The sequence below is a fragment of the Anas platyrhynchos genome, chromosome 6 (assembly GCF_047663525.1).
Source record: "Anas platyrhynchos isolate ZD024472 breed Pekin duck chromosome 6, IASCAAS_PekinDuck_T2T, whole genome shotgun sequence".
Taxonomy (NCBI): Eukaryota; Metazoa; Chordata; class Aves; order Anseriformes; family Anatidae; genus Anas; species Anas platyrhynchos.
In genome coordinates, this window is record NC_092592.1 from 3,076,147 (window position 1) to 3,094,883 (window position 18,737).

Below are 18,737 nucleotides of genomic sequence, written 5' to 3' on the forward strand. Positions count from 1 at the left end.
ACGTCCATGTAACCATGCTAACCAGCCGGTGTAGGCAGTTCTCAGAAAGGTGGTGCATTTCGAGTTAATTTCAGAGATATTAATATGCAGCGCTAGCTCTACCCTTTTTAGGGACCAACTAGGGTTAAAGAGAATTTGTTGTTGTCCCACATTTTTAATTATGTAAGGACCTGTTTTGAAGATGGAGGGAGTCAGACTAATGGGGGGCTGAGTAGGTTCATTTTCAAATATCTGCGGAGGCAGAGGCTTCTTATCCTTTGTAGTCGATGATGTTTCTGTATTAACCATGAATTCAAATAATATTTCTGTGCCTCTGTAACCCCAAAGACAGTACACAATTATAGGTTTGGTGAAAGTAAAATTGTATCAGCAATCAAAATTTGGTTCAGTTATTTTAGTTATTTGGCAACCAATTTGTATTGTCTGTCCAGACATGGCTTGAAGTTCAGCCATTCTTAGAGAATTGTTCCAACTCCATTCATCTTTTGAAAATATTTTGTTTCCATGTAGAACTAAAGTAGAGAGATTTAGGTCCTTTCTGTTTTGAGATGTTCCAGTGACTGTGCTATACTGTGACAATACATGGTTAAATGCCACGGTGAAACACCTCAGCTCCATGCACAGCCACAGTAGCTAAGTTTCCTTTAAGGTCTGTAATTGCATCAAGGTCAGGGTAAAGCATAGCATCATTAATCCAAACTGTTGATTCGTCATCTTCCAGATGTCCATATACAGTTCGCTCAGGGTTCCTGTGAACACAAAAGAAAATAAAATATGCTCGGTTGTATTCAACCGGCAGGGTTAGAAAGAGGGTGAAATAGCAATCTTTGATTTCCCATGCGTAGAAATATTTGGGAGTAGTTAGCACTATTGCTACTGTTAGAAACACAGAGGGCTTTCACTATCTCTGCCATGTTTGGAACTGCGGCAGTCAAAGGTATAGTGTTAGCATTCAACTGTCTGTATTCCACTGTAAAATGCCATTGCCTGGTTGGTTTCTTTACTGGCCACACTGGTGAATTGTAAGGTGAATGGGTCCTTTTAATAATGTCTCTTTTTTCCAATTCTTTTACCACCCCGTCAATCCCCATAAGTGCTGCTGCTGACAACAGATATTGCCGATCATTAATGATTTTAGCAGGGGATGAGGGTATGGATGTTTGTAACAGACTCAGTCTCATGGTGCCTGAATCCCTTTGATGTGTCGCGAAACTCCACGCAGTTCCATCAGGGAGTTTCCACATACGACCATGCAGTATGTCAAATCCTAAAATATTAGTATATGCAGCACCAACTAATACTTCTATCCTGGTTAATTTTTGTTAATTTCACTCTGGCAACCAGAGTGAAATTTTTGCAGTGGGGCATTGTTTTTCCACACCATTGATTCCCGTGATTTTAACCCTGCGTTGACCAGGTGTTATGCTCAGGGTTTGTGCTGTCTCATGTGTAATTACTGATATTTGGGTCCCAGTGTCAATAAGAAAATTTACCAATATTTTTGGGGGTTCAACAGGAATGGCAATGATAGGGTCAATATGTTCATTAGAGAGCCATTGAATTGTTAATACCTGCCGAGCAGGGTGGCTCACTGCCCTCCCCGGGGATAAGAGTTTTTTTGCCGACACCACAACTCACCTCGTTCCCTATTAGGTTTCAATCTCTCTTTGAATTTGGGATATCTGGGATTTTTAGTGTGGATTTGGCGGACTCGCCGAGAGTGGTCTTGGGATTTAATACTGGATGAATTAATCCAGCCCATTCGGTGTCCGTACTTATCTATGTCTTGTACCAATTCACTCCAGGTGGGAATAGGGGAGTTAGGATTTTGCCTACAACCACTATCATCATCCCTACAAGCAGCTAGTATATGATCTTGGGTGTTTGCTACAAACATCTTAAGACAATCAGGGAGTCCACGGATGAGAGGGGTTAACCGAATCGGATCAATAGGAGCTAACATCGGGGATTTCCTAAATTCATCTCTTTCATATATCGCCTGAATGCAGGCTGCTTTCTGTACTGCTACAGCCAGGTCAGCTCCTGGTGTGGTGGTTAAAAATACTCCAGGTCTCCAAAAGCCTCCTACCTCTTCCTCACTCAACATCATTCGATCTCCTTCTTTAAGAGAAACTCGACACACATACTCAACTTCTGATTCCCCTGATCGCCTTGAGAACTTCTCCTGTATTTCAACCAACTCTGCTGGTGGCAACGGAATTGTTTGCACAGTAGTGCGGATTTCATCATTATCATCAATAGTAGTCTCAGTCTTAACCAAAGGTCTCAAGGAAATGGATTGGGGTTCAGAATCAGAAATCTCTTCAACACCATCATCACTGTCAGACCAGAAATCACTGTCCCAGCTTTCAGGTTCTGCATTATGCAGCACTCCACGAATCTGCTTGACCGGAGCACAAGGCTGTACTTTATTTAACAGATGACTAACCCTCTCCAGCAATTGTTTAAGATGATTATTCTCATGCACAAGTTTATCATTTTCACTCACAAGTTTATCATTTTCACTCACAAGTTTGTCATTCTCAATGGAAAGTTTATTATTTTCATCCAAAAGTTTATCCACTCTGATTCCTAATGTTTTTCCCGTCTCCCTTTCAAAGGCCAATGATGACTTAAACACCTCAATCTCTGATTTCAAAGCTGTATGTTCCGCATCAGAGATCACTTTGGGAGCAGGAGTTTCCTTAGCTTCTTGATGAGCACAAGACAAACAATCTCCTAACACAGCATAAATCGCACCTTTACCCTTTCTTTGACCAATCTTTCGTGAAGCCTGACACGGCTCAATGCGCTCTACCACTTTCTCCTCATCTTTCCAAAACTTTTGGGAAAACTCCTTCCCTGCCTGGGAAGGGGCACATTTATATTTTTGCAGTAGTTTATCCATAGCAATCCTGCCGACTACGCCAATTTTACTGTCGCGTTAAAGGGGTGTAGCTGATTAACCGTCACGGGCCCGACTGGTTCAGTACTCTGAATCCAAACGGGCCCGTGACGGTTAATCAGCTACACCCCTTTAACGCGACAGTAAGGCTGGGTGGGATGACCCCCACCCCCAGTCCTGGCAGCAAGCTTGGTCCACAACACACTGGAATAACGATTCTGCTCCCTCACACCCCTACAGCTTCATCATCTGACACGGGTACAGTCAAAACAATGGCATACACGAGTAAAAGTCAAGAGTTGACATAGTAACTCCAGGATTTGGCTATCAACTGTCCGAGAAATCAGAACACCGAAGCTTCACAATGTGCCCAACATCGAGTTGTGCCAAGGGGGGAGGAAGGAAGAAGCTTTACGTTTAAGCCTTCAGAGCATCGCTCCATCAGAAGATCGATTTGCAGCCACCGTGGCGTGCCAATGGAGATCTTTCTGTGCCGAAAGAAGTGCTTTGTCCTCTCAATAGCGAAGGTAGCCACCTATAGTTACAGAACGGATGCACAAGCCCTTAACTCTGACCAGCAGGGAAATTTAGGACAACTGAGTGCAGATCCTGCCAATTTCTACCCATTCGGACTGTGCTTTAAGTCTCATTGCAAAGCCTCAGTTAGAAAAAGGATCACCTCGGGGTATCCAACAAGAAGAACAGTTTCAATTTTTTTTTTTTTTTAAATATACCATAGGACTACGCAGTTCAACTGTCAATCATCTCGGAGAGTTCAAGGAGGAGCTCATCCTCGTCCTTCCCTAGGTCTAAGTCAATCTCGGCTTCCAGTCTGCCTCCTGAGATTTCCCAAAGTAGCTTCTCCAAATCTTCATCCGCAGATAAGGGCGCGTTCCCTGTGGAACTCAGCCGGCGTGTCCGTGCCTCTTCTAGCTGGGAAGAAGCTGAGGTCGAGGTCTCGAGATCGATCTCCATCTGCTCCTCTAATCTTGCCAGGCTTCCAAGACGCACTTCAGGTCTTGGGAGAGCAAGAAAGAACAATCAGGATATGCCATTTCTTAACGGGAAATCCCTTTTCTGCAAACCGGCTCTTAAAACTGTAGGCAAGCCCTCCTACGCTTCAATCTTACACAGGGATTGTTGTCAATCAACCCAGGGCTACATTTAGAGCCCGATGTGTTACCAGGTACATTTTTCAGTCTGGGGCTTTATCTGTGAAGCCAGGGCACCTGGAGTTGAGGTGGCATTCTTGAGGACCAAAAGGCAGAGGACACTACTCCTCATCTATCACCTCCCGAGGAAGTAGAACTTCACCTCCTCCTCGTTCAGGTATTCAGACAACCCAAGAAGTCACTGGAAAGCTGTGCTGACTTGCAGCATTTAAAGAAAGCCTAATTAAGCAATCCTGCTAGCTGCTAGAAAGTGGTTTCAGGTGACTTATTCCTTTGATGGATTTGGGCTTTAATTATCTCAGAACCCTCCTTTTTTCCCACATGTGACAGAACTTATGTTTCCCTGGGGATATACACTGATTAAGAAAAAGAACAAGTTGGGGTTGTCACCTGTTTTGGGCATTTTCTTCAAGTCTGATGGCTGGGACGTGCTCCGGCACGTCTGAAACACCCTAGAAAGCAGCAAAACAGTATTTATGACACATGGGTAAAAGATTCCTTAATAGCTTTTTCCTCCACACTGCTTCTCCTCTGGCATTGCGGAGCCGTGGCCAAAATACAAAACCAAGGTGCTCCTGAAGAAAGTTCACATTCACCTGGAGGTTACTCATGATCTTGTGTCTTTTAAGAACATGGCATTCATGGACAAAATCCCCCCCACCAGAGAAATCACAGCATCAGAGTACCGGTTAAAGAGTGCCATTCAGCTCATAAATACAGAAGGGTTCTACAAGCATCCTGTAGACAGCTACTGGATTTCCAAGGAAACAGAAGGCCTGCAGAACGTTTGCCTTTTCCACCTTTTCTCCTAGAGGAGGGTAGGAATTTAACAAGGGATCCATCTCTGCGTTAGCCCCTGGCCTTACCATGGCTGCTTTTTTGGCTGGAGGTCCCATCATGTCAGCATCCAAGGCAGTCCGGAGTTCCACAGCTGCTATGGCAGAGGGATAACTCCCAGGTGCCTTACGTTTCAATGCCTTCTTCTTGGGGAAAGTGACTTTCCCACCCGAAGGCTTCGCAGATGTCATCAAGTTGGCTAGAGTAAAAGGAAGAGAGAACTGATACAGTCTTGCTCTGCCTCAGGAAAAATCCAGGTTCTCTTCATCATTTCCACAGTCCTTCTACACAGTTAAATGCATTTGGCCAGCAGAATTGCACCGCCATTGCCTGGATTCTCAGGAATGTTTTCCACATAGTAAACTCTGTCTACCAATAATCCATACAAAGGAACCAAGAAACCGAATAGCTACAGTAAATAAGAATCCAGGACAAGGGAAACCTCAGACACATAGCAATCCTAAGTGCAAGCTAGGTTCACAAATATAGACAGCTTTTATATTTCAAGTCCTGCTCCCTCTAGGAAAGGGAAAAGCAGCAGTTAGAGTAGGACAAGAGCGTATGCAACTGTTGTACCAGCTTCCTCTTCCTTGCAGTGATGTCCCACAGTTAAGTTGTTCTACAAAGTCCAAATTTGTAGTGTCATTTTCTAGTCTCCCGTTCCTTACCTAACATCTGGCTGGCCGGAAAAGAAACAAACTAAGAAAAAGAAAGTCCACACTTCGCTTCGTAGCATTGCGTGGCAAAATGCACCCAGCCAGAGTTACAGCATGAGAACTGTCATCTTCTGTCTGTATTTCAGAAGACAACCTAAGTAACTCTTAACCTTCAACACTTACTTTTAGCTTCCCGGCCCTGAAATTGAGCTGCCACTTTCCCTGCTGGTTCAGTATGAAAGAAGCCAGCAGTAGATTTGACAGCAGCTTCCTCCTTCCCAAGCTTCTCTTGTTGTTCTCGCTGTTGCCACTTCTCCCACCGTCTCTCTTCAAAGCTCTTCTCTGGACATTTACGAGTTCCACTCTGCTGAGTGGGCTAGAAGGAAAGAAAAGTAGTGCATGAATAGGACACAAAAAAAAAAAATAATCCGTGGAGATTTCGTTAAGAAAATCTGATCAGCAATCCCTCCAAAATGGTCTTGATGTGGAACAGCATATTAATATCGTTCAGGTTACTGTTGTGTTTTTTTTTCCCTAAAATTCTGCCTGTAACAAGAGCCATGCTTTACTATGGACACAGTCTCACATATCTGCAATATCCACTATGGCAAGCTTCTTTAAACAGCTAGGGTGTTCTGCTGTACATCTATTTATCCCATTCTTTTTAAGCAGCAGAAAGTCATACAAGTTCCCCTAGACAGTATCCACTGACAGATTGATTTCCTTGAACACAGAACTCTGGCCTTCTGCATTAAATCCTTCATGTCTGACAGATCAAGTCAGTAAGAACAAAAAGAATTCCCTCCACGTTAACTGTGTAGATTTCAGCTGGTGCTAACAGGGTTTCTTTGTTGCTGTGGTATAAACAGACTGATTCCAAGTTTGAGGAGTACAGAGTTGTCTGGAAATGCTGCTGGCGATAGGATTTAGACTGCACTGCAGCTCCTACCAGGTGCTGAAGGGTAAGAACACACTCAAGAGGGTGGCACACGGTGAGTAACCAAACTTGTCAGAATGATCAGAAATTGTACGAATGTATGTGTGTCTTCACAGAGGACTCACCTGTACATCAGGTACAGAGGAAAGTTTAGGACAAGGCTGGTTCAATTCCACTGCCTTCTTTTCTTTTTTTAAAGCACCTGAAAAAGAAGACCAAAAAAAGTTTGGTCAACGGCAGAAATAAAGAAAGCTGGGTACTTGTTTCCAATGTGCATTTATTTCCTTGTGCCCCATGAGAGAGAGAGAGAAAGGCTACAATGTGCAATCCATTCAGCAATTATCCATGAAGCAGATCCTGAGCAAACTGAACTTGCTCAAGATGGGAAGCACCTCACTGGGGCAGGCATTAAAGCATCTGTTTATGGAGCACCTGTTAGTTTTGTGCTCCATAAAGATTTCTGCTCTGCTGGGGCAGGTCCGGGTTGTGCTGAGGGAGCTGCACGAGCAGGTCTTGCCCCTGCGCTGGAATCTTCAGTTTTACCATGCCCTTCAGCCTCGGCTTTGGCTTGAGTTTCGCGTCTCTGAAGAGCTTTCTCACGACGGATTTCCTCCAGTGTTTTCACATGGATCTCTCCCATCGGCTTAGCAGCCTTCCCTGTCATCATCAAGAAATGAGGAGAAGCACCAACATTTAAAGAGAGTCCAGCAATAGTTTCAGTCTCCAACATTTGTCAGAGCACTAAGGAAAACTAATCTTGAGTGTTCCCAATAATGCATCTTAGAACAATATCCTTAGAACAACATTCTCCTCCTCCTCTGAGCCACTTGTATTTTGAAGACCAGCCCTATCCAGAGAGAACTGCTACACAGAAATGCTGCTTTACTTTAGTACTTTTTCAGACTGCATTTCAAATTCCTGCTCCTGGCAGTGGTTCTATTCTAATTGTACGGAACGGTTCACAGAAGCAGCTAAAAACCTTGACAAGGCACAAGTAGAAAAGAAACACACACCTAGAGCCAGATTTCTGATAGTGGCTGTCAGAAGAGCTTCAGCACTCAAGCAAGAGGCATCAGTTCTTTGTTTTCGTTTCAATTAGTTTTTAGGGATGGATGAAAGCAGTCCAAGTTCATGGAAAGGAAGGAGGAGAAAGCATATTTAATATCTAGCTGTTACCTCTCTCAGTACTGGTCTGTTTAGGAGGTAATCCCAGCCTGTCCTTCAGAGACTTGGCAACTTGAACTGCAAAACAGTTCAATTCAAGAACGAATTAGGGAGGCTGCAGAATGTCAACTTCAGGTTCACATTGCAAAACAAGACAGGAAAGGGAACTTTGAATCCCAGTGATTACCACCTCAGCCAACATGCAAAAAGAAACATCACTGGAAAAGGACAAACAGAAAGACTAAATACAAAACCCAGGAATCCAATCCAGATGCCTGTTTAGTACCTGGATCTCTCTTGGGTGCTTTGTCAGCATTTCCCGGAGCCTCTACCTTCTTCCCCAGCCTTTCAGCAAGGCGGCGCTTCACTGGAAGGGTGCTTACATCGTCTTCAGAGAAAACAAGGAATATTGTAAGAACTTTTCTTTGCAGGAAGCTTTGAGAACAGTCAACAATAAGCTTCTATTTTTCAAGCATATTTTCATAGAATTGCCTTTCAGCTGATAAATGATATTTTTTTTTGGCCATTTCTGCAGTCAACACAGATCTCCACTGCAACGTATTTGCCTTTCATACATCAAAAATACTCTTTAATGCAGTCATATATAGAAGGCAGCACCTACGTAACAGCTCATAAAAAGTTCTTACCCGCGGAGGCTTTCCGTTTTCCTTGTCTATCAGCAAGATCTAGTCGAACCACAGGTTCCTCCCCTAAAACAAAAGGGATTTTTTTTTTCTATTTCACAGAAACCAGTAGCCAACAGAAATATTATCCTGTTAGCCCATCTCCACCATGTCAGACACTGTTTTGACAGCTAAACCACATAAACTCATATTTTAACTATAATTAACATAGAAAAAAAATATTAATAGTCTCAGTGCTTGCTTCAAACTCCAGCTGAGATAGTAGAGAGTGAATCTGAGTCTGCTTGACAGCTATACTTTGTGCAGAACAAAGCTGCATAAGCAAGCAGAATATTATTAGGTACAAATGCTGACAAATAGTCCTTTCAAAGGTGAATGTCTACGAGTAAAAGTACTTCCACACTTTTTTCCCTTTCAAAGGCATTTGCACAGCTCTAAACAATGTATACACAAACTCCTGTCATACTGTGTCCACACCTGCCACTGTCAGCCTCTTTAATGCTTCAGAAATTGCTTCTTATATAGCACTGTCTTCTACAGCTCTTTCTTCTCGTTACTCTTCTGTTTTTCAGTTACCCCCCTATTTGCATACTGACACTTTTTTTTTTTCTCCTGCCACTGCACTTAACCTGAGCACCAAATCTTGCCAGTACAACCAGGGACTTTAAGCATAAAAGCACGTTTTGAACAGAAGGCAGCACCAGAAGGCTAACATGGGTGAATTGTTTTAATTATTGCTTAACCCTCCAGTTTGGGAGTAATGAAATCAAAACAAAAGCATTCACTATTACCTTTCCTGGAAGACAGTGTCACAGGTCTCACCACTGTCCGGACGTTTTCCTTTTCTGGAGCAGGAAAAATCATAGAATCAATGGGATGAAGAGAAGATCTTGAAGAACCTTCTGTTCAGAGCAACCAAAACATAAGGAAGTTTACCCAACATAAAAAACTATCACAAAAAACAAAAAACTTTAAATTATTTGTTACTGTCCAAAATACAGCAAGCAGAGCATGTAAATAAGAGAGGTGACTAATTTGCCTTTGGTTGCCCTTTGAACTCCCATTTAGAATACCAGCTGGCTGAGAATCAGGTTGCTTGATGCCCCCAGCTAAAAATGGAAGTCTGTCCCTCAAGCAGCTCCCAGGCACCATCACCTGCCGTGACCAGGATAAGAAAGTAGGGAATATTAACTCACCACCGTGTCTCTTATTTTTTTCCTTCATCTTCTGAGATTTGATTTCCTCAAGTGTTTTTATTCCAAAATTCAGATTGCCCTCTGAAAACAGGAAACAGTTCATGAGACTGGCTTAGAGGCACTAACTGAGGGACCACAGGTCCTCAGGCTTCTTAGCGCTCAGGAACTTTCTGAAGTATTTAGAATAAAGCCTGTCAACACTCCTCACAAGTGAAAGAGCCAGAGAACCAAGGGCATTTTGCCCCCCCTATCATCCTTCAGGCTTAAAAATGTAGTTTTAATTTTAATCCATTTACACCATATTAGATCCCTCTATCGTTAGATATGGTTTATCAACAGTGGTTGCAAGGCTGCACGTGCAGCCATTTCAACTCCACGCTGTGGCCCTGTTTTGTTCTCCAAAAGTAAAGAGAAGGAGTTCATCTTTCTGACCCAATGGGCACGTGATGGTATGAATGGCAAAAATGAGATCATGGAAATAACTGAGTCCATTCAGCACCCCTACATTTTGTTGTGTTTTTACACCACACTGCTTTTGAGTTAACTGTCAAGTTCTTCTGATTTATCCTACTAAGGTGCTGGAATACCTTGTTTAGTAGCAGTAGAACTGCCTTTGCAAGTGGAAATCACCCGTAATCCATTTTTGCCTTTCGCAGCTGGTTGCTGGACGGGAGTTCTAGTTTCTTCTCCTTCCTCAGAAAGCTGGTCTGAAGGGGAAAAATCTATTCAGTTATGCATAGACCAGATTGTTCATGATTACGTAGCTCATGCAGTGACACTTCAGCCCATGCTTCATATAAAAAACTTTGTCGCTCTTTTGTTTTGTTTTGTTTTTTAAAGAGCTACACTGACCTGATAAACTCCTAAGTAGAATACACTAGGACAAAACATCTAGGACTCTAGATTCTCTCTGCAGATTTAACTACTACACAACACATTGCTCTTCAGACAGAAAAAAGAAATTTCCTTCCTAGTTTCACACAGAACTTTACACAACAGACCAGCTAAAGCCAGGAGTGGTTCTAAGCTTTCCTCCAACGTTTCAGGTTCTGTCCACTGACTGCCAGACAAAGCCACCAGTGACCTGGCCAGACTGCCTGCCCTATCGCTAGTCAGACCTCAGGCCATCTGTGATTTCTACATTCATTTACAGCACAGATTCCTTCAAGAACCAAAGATCTACACATTCATTTACAGCACAAATTCCTTCCAAGAACCATAACATGCTCACCATCATCATCTTCATCATCATCTGCAGCATTGATTACAACTGGAGGGTGTGTAGGGCTTGGGACATTTTCAGAGTTTTCCACTTTCATCACCCCCTTAGCTGTGGAGAGGGATTTGGCTGGACAGAAAGTTTCTTTTGCTGCAGTGACATCTGAGCCACTTTCAAATCATCGTCCGCGGACTCAGGCGGACTTGGCAGTGTAGCTAGAGGAAGAGGAGGATCATCGGTAATATGGCAGTTTAAAACTTTGACCACAATGCAAAGAGATGGTAGGAAAGGCAGATAACCCGCACAGACAACAAATTCAGCATCTCCTTTTGCCCACCCCATCACTGTTTACACCGGGAACAATGACTTCCCTTCGAACAACAACACATCTCCCTACCACCCAGCAAAAGATGAAACAACAGGAAGCAAACTGCAAGGCAAACATCACACAAAGCCAAGAGAAGCTGAGCACAAAAGCAGAAAACAAACACCAGCAGTACACTCGGTGCAGTACACCTATGACTGCAGACCTTTTCCTGCACTCACAAATGAACAGTTACCTGATGCCCCCTACAGGATTGGCACCCACTAAGTAATACTCCAAATTAATTCTTCAGTACTTAAAGAAAAAGGACCTAAACTCACTCTTGCTTGGTGGGAAGAATTGTCCATCGATGTAACGTCCCTTTGCATGATGAAAAGCACAGTTGGCTTTCTGACAGCCTCCCGGCTGCTTCTCCCAGTAGCAAGGAATCTCACTGCGCTTTTTCTGAAGACAGAAAGAAAGAAAAGCTCGTGATAACATGCACCTGAGGCTTGCAAAGAGATGCACAGCTCCAGATCACGACAGCTGTCACAACGCAGTGCTGAAACATCATTCCAAAGGTCAGTTTCTCAGTTCAGTGGAGTATTTCTGGGCATATTCACAAAGTTTGCATAAGCTGCAACCACTATGCACATTTAGATTTGTCATCATTCAGTTTGAGAAGACAGGCACTCTCAGGCATCAGTTGAGGGTGGCTTAAACTAATACACCTAGGATTATACTAGCATTATTCAGAGGGAAAAAGAACATCTGAAATTGCCTAGGTTAACCCTGTCTAGAACTACTTCTTGGAGACATAGTTCTTCTGCACCTTTAACTTTCCCCACTTTCTACCCCAGGCAGCTAGAACAGCGTTATCGGAAGGACTGTGGGTCAGAAGAGACCTGAGAGTTCATTATCAAGCCTGCTCCCATGAGGATAGAACAGCCTGTTTATTACCCCCCTGCTCCAGCAGGTTTTAGCAGTCTATTTAACAGCTATTCTGCATCTGTTGAGAAAACTGTCAGCATCTAATAAATATATATATATATATATATATCTTGCTAAGACACACCTAAGGCATTGATTTTATTTCCCTCTGCTTCCTCCCACCCCCTCTCTTGGTAACAGAAACCAGTATGATTTTGAAGCAAACGAATCTATCCTGCAAAAGCACAATCAGTACACCTACGGCACTGAAAAATGCTTTTGTTGATTGATTTTGAGAACACATCGTTAGGCACTCACGTCAATTTCCATGTGTCTGAATCGGCAGACATTCCTGAAACAATGACCCTCCTGCCACAGCTTGCAGACCGTCTCATTGCCCAGAGCAGCTTCGCAGTGGCGGTAGGCACATTTGTCTCCCTGGAACCAAAAGGAAACCAACAAGGAAAATAGAGTACAGCCTCAAAAATGGCCATGCTGCTGCCTAATGTTGCTACAACTGAATTCAGAATCTATCTGGTTCTCAAGTTAACCAAAGACCAGTGTGCTTCCTCCTCCTAATCTACTCCTTCCTGAAAAAAATGGGGAAAAAAAGCAAAGCAAAGGAAAGCCAGCCATACCTTGGTACAGGTAGAATAGAAATAGAAGTAGCAATCGTCTCCTTGTTTAGACATGACGACGAGTTCTGCTAACAAGCTCGGCTTCTCTCCACAGGGACTTCCTCTGCTCTTGGAGAGAGCTGTCTTCACCCTTGCTTGGGCTGAAAGTCTTCTACTGGCTTGTGAGCAGGGAAATCTTCTTTTGAAAAGTAACCCTAAAGAAAGTAACAAGTGAAAAATAATGAGGAACCAACAATTTTCCAGCTGTCTTCAGTTAATCAAATCAAGTTATCAGTCTCTCAGAGCAAAGCCTTTTTCCCAAATTCTGGAAATACACACCAACAAGTGGCATAAGCTTTGCCTTTGCTGAAGGAAGACAAATAACACAAAGAAAATCTGTCTAGTTTGTTTTACAGGCTTGTCTTTCTCAGTATGGAACAAACTGACCTCCCTGGTCTAACTTTGCAGTTGGCTATTCTGCCTTTGTCCTGGAGAGAAGAGCAAGAAAGGAACAAATCTATTTTTGCACTCCAAAAACGCGTTAGAGAAGGATTATCACACCCACCTAAGGGTACTTCCTTGTTTGTTTATAAAGCACCAAGTATTTCTCTTGGACAGTCTCTGTTGCTGGTCTGTTTTGTGCCTTCCATTTACAATAAAGATATTAAGATGCTTACCCCTTGTTTTTTGTTTTTTGTTTTTTTTTTTTTCTAACGAACAGTGGAAGTGGAGAGTCGGATGACAAGCAAGAACAAACACTAGAAACTCCTTGTTCTGCCCCTGCTTTTTAATCACCCAGCATCACCCCGGCTGCAAAACAGCCTCTGCTGATTTACCTGCTTGTTAAAGCACCCCACAGGCTGCAAGTGCGGTGTGCTAGGTGTCAAGTTCTATTTCACGGTGCATTCATCTTCCCACAGTCGAAGCACAGAACAGCCTCTTGCTAACAGAACTCATCCCTGCTGCTGCAAGAAACCTCATGGCCTGCAGGAAAACCTCAAGCTAAGAGTTCCAAAGCAAAAGCAGAAAACGCATGATTTGTACTCTTTATATTGGAGTGAATTCTAGCTGCTAAACGCTGCCTACATCTGAGGGCACGTTCTGAGGCTGGGAGGAAGGACACTCAACACCCACTGACAGCAGGAGTGCAAAGATGCCAGCCAAGAAGGCAAAGGTTAGAGCTGAACGCTGCTGCCTCAGCTTCCTCCAGCAGCCAGCTGGGGGTCACCTTTCACCACGCGCTCTGAGACTCTGAGCCCTGAATTGGCAACATGACTATTTTTTTCCACTATTAAGCTTTTCATTAGTGCTTTTGGTTTGTTTGTGGGTATTTTTGTTTGCTTTTTTTGTCTTAGTTTCTAATTTTTATGGAGCAGTGACTTTAGCTAGAAAGAAGGGAGAAGCCAAGTATTTCTCAGTGAAGACGATAACAATTCTGTCTCTGTATTTGTAGAAAGAGACTGTTTGGCAGGTACAGGATACTTCACTGAGACTGTATTCTAGATAAACAGAAAACCTGACTGAAGAAATCTGTGTCCTTCCAGATTCCTGGGCATTTCAAGCGGTGACTCCTGAACGTTCTTGGGAAGAAGACCAACAACAGATAAGTGATGAGAACACTGTACAAGTCCCTACGGAGACAGACTACATAGTTATTGTGGATCGCTATGAGCTCAAAGTATGTCTAATTTCACCTTTTTTTTAATGCTCAAATAGGACATATTCCTGCGTCATGTAAAATTGCAAATTAAGCCCATTGTTAACCAATGCCAATTAAAACAATTAATTGGAAGGACATACAGATAGTGAAATAATTCAGCCTGTAATGCACTGTGACTGTTTAGTTTCCACACCTCATGGAGATTTCTGTAGGCTACCATTTGCTTCTGGTCATCTGTAGTTTAGGAGACAGATTCTTTGCCTAATTTTTAAGACAAAAGGCCTTGCTGAATTTTAAAATACCACACTGACAACCTGCTAGTACTATTATGGATATCATTTTAATGATTCATAATTCTTATGATGGGTTTGAGGGCTTTTATTTGGGGATTTTTTTTCATGCTTTGATGTATTAAGAACCTGAAAAGGATCTTTATTTCTTGCAGTGATGATATTAAACCTGAAGTTAGCAGGTTGACGTAAACTAGCTAGCCATGGAGAAGTGACTACTTTTCTGAAATTCCTTGAAAGTGCAGTATTAGAATTTCTTATATTGTGTGTGTGTATGTATATATATATATATACATGAGGGAGGCAGAGTTTGCTGATAAGATGATAAGCAGCATTATTTCCAGGGGGCAGTAGTATTTCCATTTGGTATGGCTGCTCCCTAAAGCTACAAGCTTGCAGGCTCACACAGGTAATGGACAGCTGTGGCAGTGGAAGAAGGTGCTGCCACTAGCTTGTCACTGTTGCTGTGCCAGAGATTATCATCTCTGCATCTTTGGTAATAGAAATGACTGTGTGAGAGAGAGGTGATTGCTACAAGCAGTCGCTTTGCTATTTACCCACCCCTGAATTTAAAGGTAGGATTGAGCAAACTAATCCACCTTTGCTCTGGGCGTTTGAGCAATCTGTTCTGCCAGCAGAGTTGTAGGCATGGCACACGTGGGTAAAGGTAATCACCTAAGGGTGCTTCCTTTTCCAGCTGGCACAGCTGTATCTACAAGATCTGCAGCCTTTTTACAGTGCCCCGCGCTGCTGCAATGCTTCTCTAATGAAATGCAACAGTGGCTTTGCTGTGGCAGCAGCTGTCCTACAAAGAGGATCGTGTCATTCCCTACTGCTTTGGGAGCAGTCGACTTGCAATTACAACCATTGATGTGATAGATTGGTTAGTAGTAAAAGATTGTCCAAAATTTCAGCCTTTCCTTTCTCTGAAATATGAAAAAATAACTCATTTTCCCTGCTGAAATCTCATGGGATATTTAATCTGTTCTCTGAAGTGTCACATTTTATTTAATAGCGTAAGAAAAAGTAGGCTCTCACTTGTATTGTTACTGTTCAACCTCCGAAAACATATAGAGCGTATTCAAAGGATCTTGTACTATTCTAAAGTTGTTGTTTTGCTCCATTGTTGTCTTCAGAAATTGTTATGCTTTGTCACTGAGATAACGAAGGGATTTGACATTTATCACCTGGAAAAAGTATATGGCGTCATTAATCAGTGTATTTACAACCAGAGAGAAGACTACGACAAAACCGATATGGTGGAGGTAATTTTTGTTTTGAATTCTAGCACTTTCTGTCACTGTTACGCAGTACTTGTGTGTTCTGGGGTATCGTGGTTGTTTAGCATTGCTCTTCACTGCTTAGCTGTCTGTGCACAGACAACAACAGTACGACTTCTCCCTTTCAGTCTGGAAGACGTTTATCCACCTTGCAAAACAATTTTTATATTTGGCATAACTGTTGGCAGTTTCTGCAGGAAAAAACTTGAACTTGAAGACAATGGGTCCACCCACACAACCCTTTCAAAGCAGTTAACCTTAGTCTGTCAGTAGTTTTCCTTGGGAACCATTTTGGGAGCGGGAGGACTACGAAGGGAAGGTGCTTTTCTAAGTCTTTCACTCGCTCTCTCCCTCTACAGCCAGTCATGCACGGTGATAGCAGTTGTTCCATCCTTGGAGAGAAATTTAAGTATATAACAAGAGTTTGAGACTTCTCTCTAGTCACACTCTAATCTCTTTTTAACTAATGCGCTTGAGCATCTGTAATTGGGGAGATTTCTGCCTGTGCCAGTTTTACACTGAGTCAAATTCTCTGGTCTCTTCCTGTAAAAGATGATTTTGGAGTTGTCCGAACTCCTCAGAAATCTGTGTGAGGCGTCCATGGTCCAAGTCAGGTGTTCCCAGTATACGCTTGGATATTCACTCTTCACATTGAAGATCCTTGAACCCATTTATCTTAGAGTTGCTTGTGCTTGAGAACAGATGAAATTTGTTGTGCCGATCAGTCTGCCTTGAAAAGAGAGTGCCTCTTTTTTTTAGGCACTGGTCATCTCGATCTCTTCTTCCACATCTGATAAAGAGTTAGAACGGACACTCTGTTCTGCCTGTCAGAGGATTATTTAGATTCAGGGAGGCCGCTCCTGAAAAAAAAAATGAGATCTTTTAGCTCGAGAAGGGATTTATTTATGTTATCTCATGGCCTGTGAACTTTTGTAACTTAACATTTAATTTAAGTGTTAAAAGTTAAGTAGCTTTCTTGGTTTTCTATTTCTTCCTTTAGCTTAGGCAAACAAATCTCTCCTATTCAGAGTGCACTGTACAAGTTAGTCAGGAGCGTGCTCTACTGTATGGAGAGAGAGAGAACTTAAGGAGTAATTATTCAAAGTCCAGAAATTAACTTGAGCTTGTTGTGGCTTCTCAGCAACTGTTTCTTCCTTCTAATTGTTGTGAAACCACTGCTGAGAGAGATCCATATAGTTTATATCCTCCTCTCTATTTTGGATGTATAAGGATGCCTCTGAAGCTAGAAGGGGTAATAGGCCGTTGTGATGGCGGTAGCACACTGTTTGCTAAATATTACTAACCATGTATTACAAATTATTTATTTTTATAGTAATAGAAAGTGTTCTTAAGCTTTCATTTGTGCTTACTGCTATTTTAGTAATAGGTAGTAATGGTAATAGAAGGATGGTTGGACTAGATGATCTTGTGGGTCCTTTCCAACCTTGTGTTTCTATGATTCTTTCATGAGGAAGCTGTAGACCGCGATGAGGTCTCCCCTCAGCCTGCTCCTTTCCAGGCTGCACGGGCCCAGTGCCCTCAGCCGCTCCTCATATGTCTTCCCCTCAAGGCCCTTCACCATCTTCGTAGCTCTTCTCTGGACACTCTCCAACAGTTTAATGTTCTTTTTGTACTGTGGTGCCCAGAACTGCACACAGTGCTCGAGGTGAGGCCGCACAGCGCGGAGCAGTGCAGGACAATCACCTCCCTCAACCGATTAGCAGTGCTGTGCTTGATGCACCCCAGGGTATGGTTGGCCCTCCTGGCTGCCAGGGCACACTGCTGCCTCATACTCAACTTGCTGTCAACCACGACCCCCCTAGATCCGTCTCTGCAGAGCTGCTCTCCAGCATCTCATCGCCCAGTCTGTACATATAACCAGGGTTGCCCCGTCCCCGGTGCAGGACCCGGCACTTGCTCTTGTAAAACTTCATGCGGTTGGTGATCGCCCAGCTCTCCAATCTGTCCAGATCTCTCTGCAAGGCCTTTCCACCCTCAACAGTCAACAACTTCCAGTTTAGTGTCATCAGCAAATTTGCTCAAAACACCTTCTAGTCCTACATCCAAATTGTTTATAAAAGCATTGAAAAGAACTGGCCCTAAAACGGAGCCCTGGGGGACCCCACTGGTGACCAGCCACCAGCCTGATGTAGCCCCATTTACCATAACCCTCTGAGCCCTACCCGTCAGACATTGCTCACCCATCGTATGGTATTTTTTATCTATGCTTGACATTTTTAATGGGATTGTGTATATGGTTTGCTTTTCTTGTTCTCTAAAATGACTTTTTGAGAAATCCTTTATATAATGAACATGAAGTTGAGGAATCACAGACAAGACAGGTGACAAGAACTTCTGAGGTGCTCAAAAGAGTACACCATAAAAATATCCATTTCTGCTTCCTAGCTTTTTTCCTAATCTGTTGTAAGTGCATTGTCATCTTTCTCCCGTGACTGCATTCTACAGGGCTGAGTTTTTGGGATACTAGCTAGCACTCCTGAGCACATTACTTCAGGTTTCTAGGCCAGTCTAATAAGCGTCTTCCACCACTGTGGCACCAGAATGAATATGAACCAGTCCTTTTTGTTAGAATTGTAGGGGTTGGAAGGGACCTCCAGAGATCATCGGGTCCAACTCCCCTGCCAAAGCAGGTTCCTTAGAGCAGGTTGCCCAGGTAGGCATCCAGATGGGCCTTGAATATCTCCAGAGAAGGAGACTCCACAACCTCCCTGGGCTGCCTGTCCCAGTGCTCCGTCACCCTCACCGTGAAGAAGTTCTTTCACATGTTGGTGCGGAGCTTCCTGGGCTCCATTTTGTGGCCATTGCCCCTTGTCCTGTCCCCACAAACCACTGAAAAGAGGTTGGCCAAATCCCTCTGTCCACCACATCTCAGATATTTATACACATTGAGGAGATCCCCTCTCAG

The 18,737-nt window shown here is 43.2% G+C and overlaps 1 protein-coding gene and 1 pseudogene across 2 annotated transcripts; both read right to left on the reverse strand.

The window, feature by feature from the left end:
- Nucleotides 1-2,533: 2,533 nt before the first annotated feature.
- On the reverse strand, nucleotides 2,534-8,023 carry LOC140002776 (zinc finger CCCH domain-containing protein 11A-like). Of its 2 annotated transcripts, XM_072039995.1 has the most exons (7): nucleotides 7,684-8,022; nucleotides 6,940-7,164; nucleotides 6,633-6,709; nucleotides 5,754-5,946; nucleotides 4,944-5,113; nucleotides 4,468-4,529; nucleotides 2,534-3,923 (listed from the first exon to the last, which is right to left on the reverse strand). In XM_072039995.1, the coding sequence occupies exons 2-7, from the start codon at nucleotides 7,145-7,147 to the stop codon at nucleotides 3,656-3,658; spliced, it is 978 nt and encodes a 325-aa protein (XP_071896096.1). In that variant the 5' UTR covers nucleotides 7,148-7,164; nucleotides 7,684-8,022; the 3' UTR covers nucleotides 2,534-3,655. The 2 variants fall into 2 exon arrangements, with proteins under 2 accessions (XP_071896096.1, XP_071896095.1); XM_072039994.1 differs by having other exon boundaries at nucleotides 6,940-8,023.
- On the reverse strand, nucleotides 7,673-12,294 carry LOC140002824 (zinc finger CCCH domain-containing protein 11A-like; annotated as a pseudogene).
- Between the last annotated feature and the right edge of the window lie 6,443 nt (nucleotides 12,295-18,737).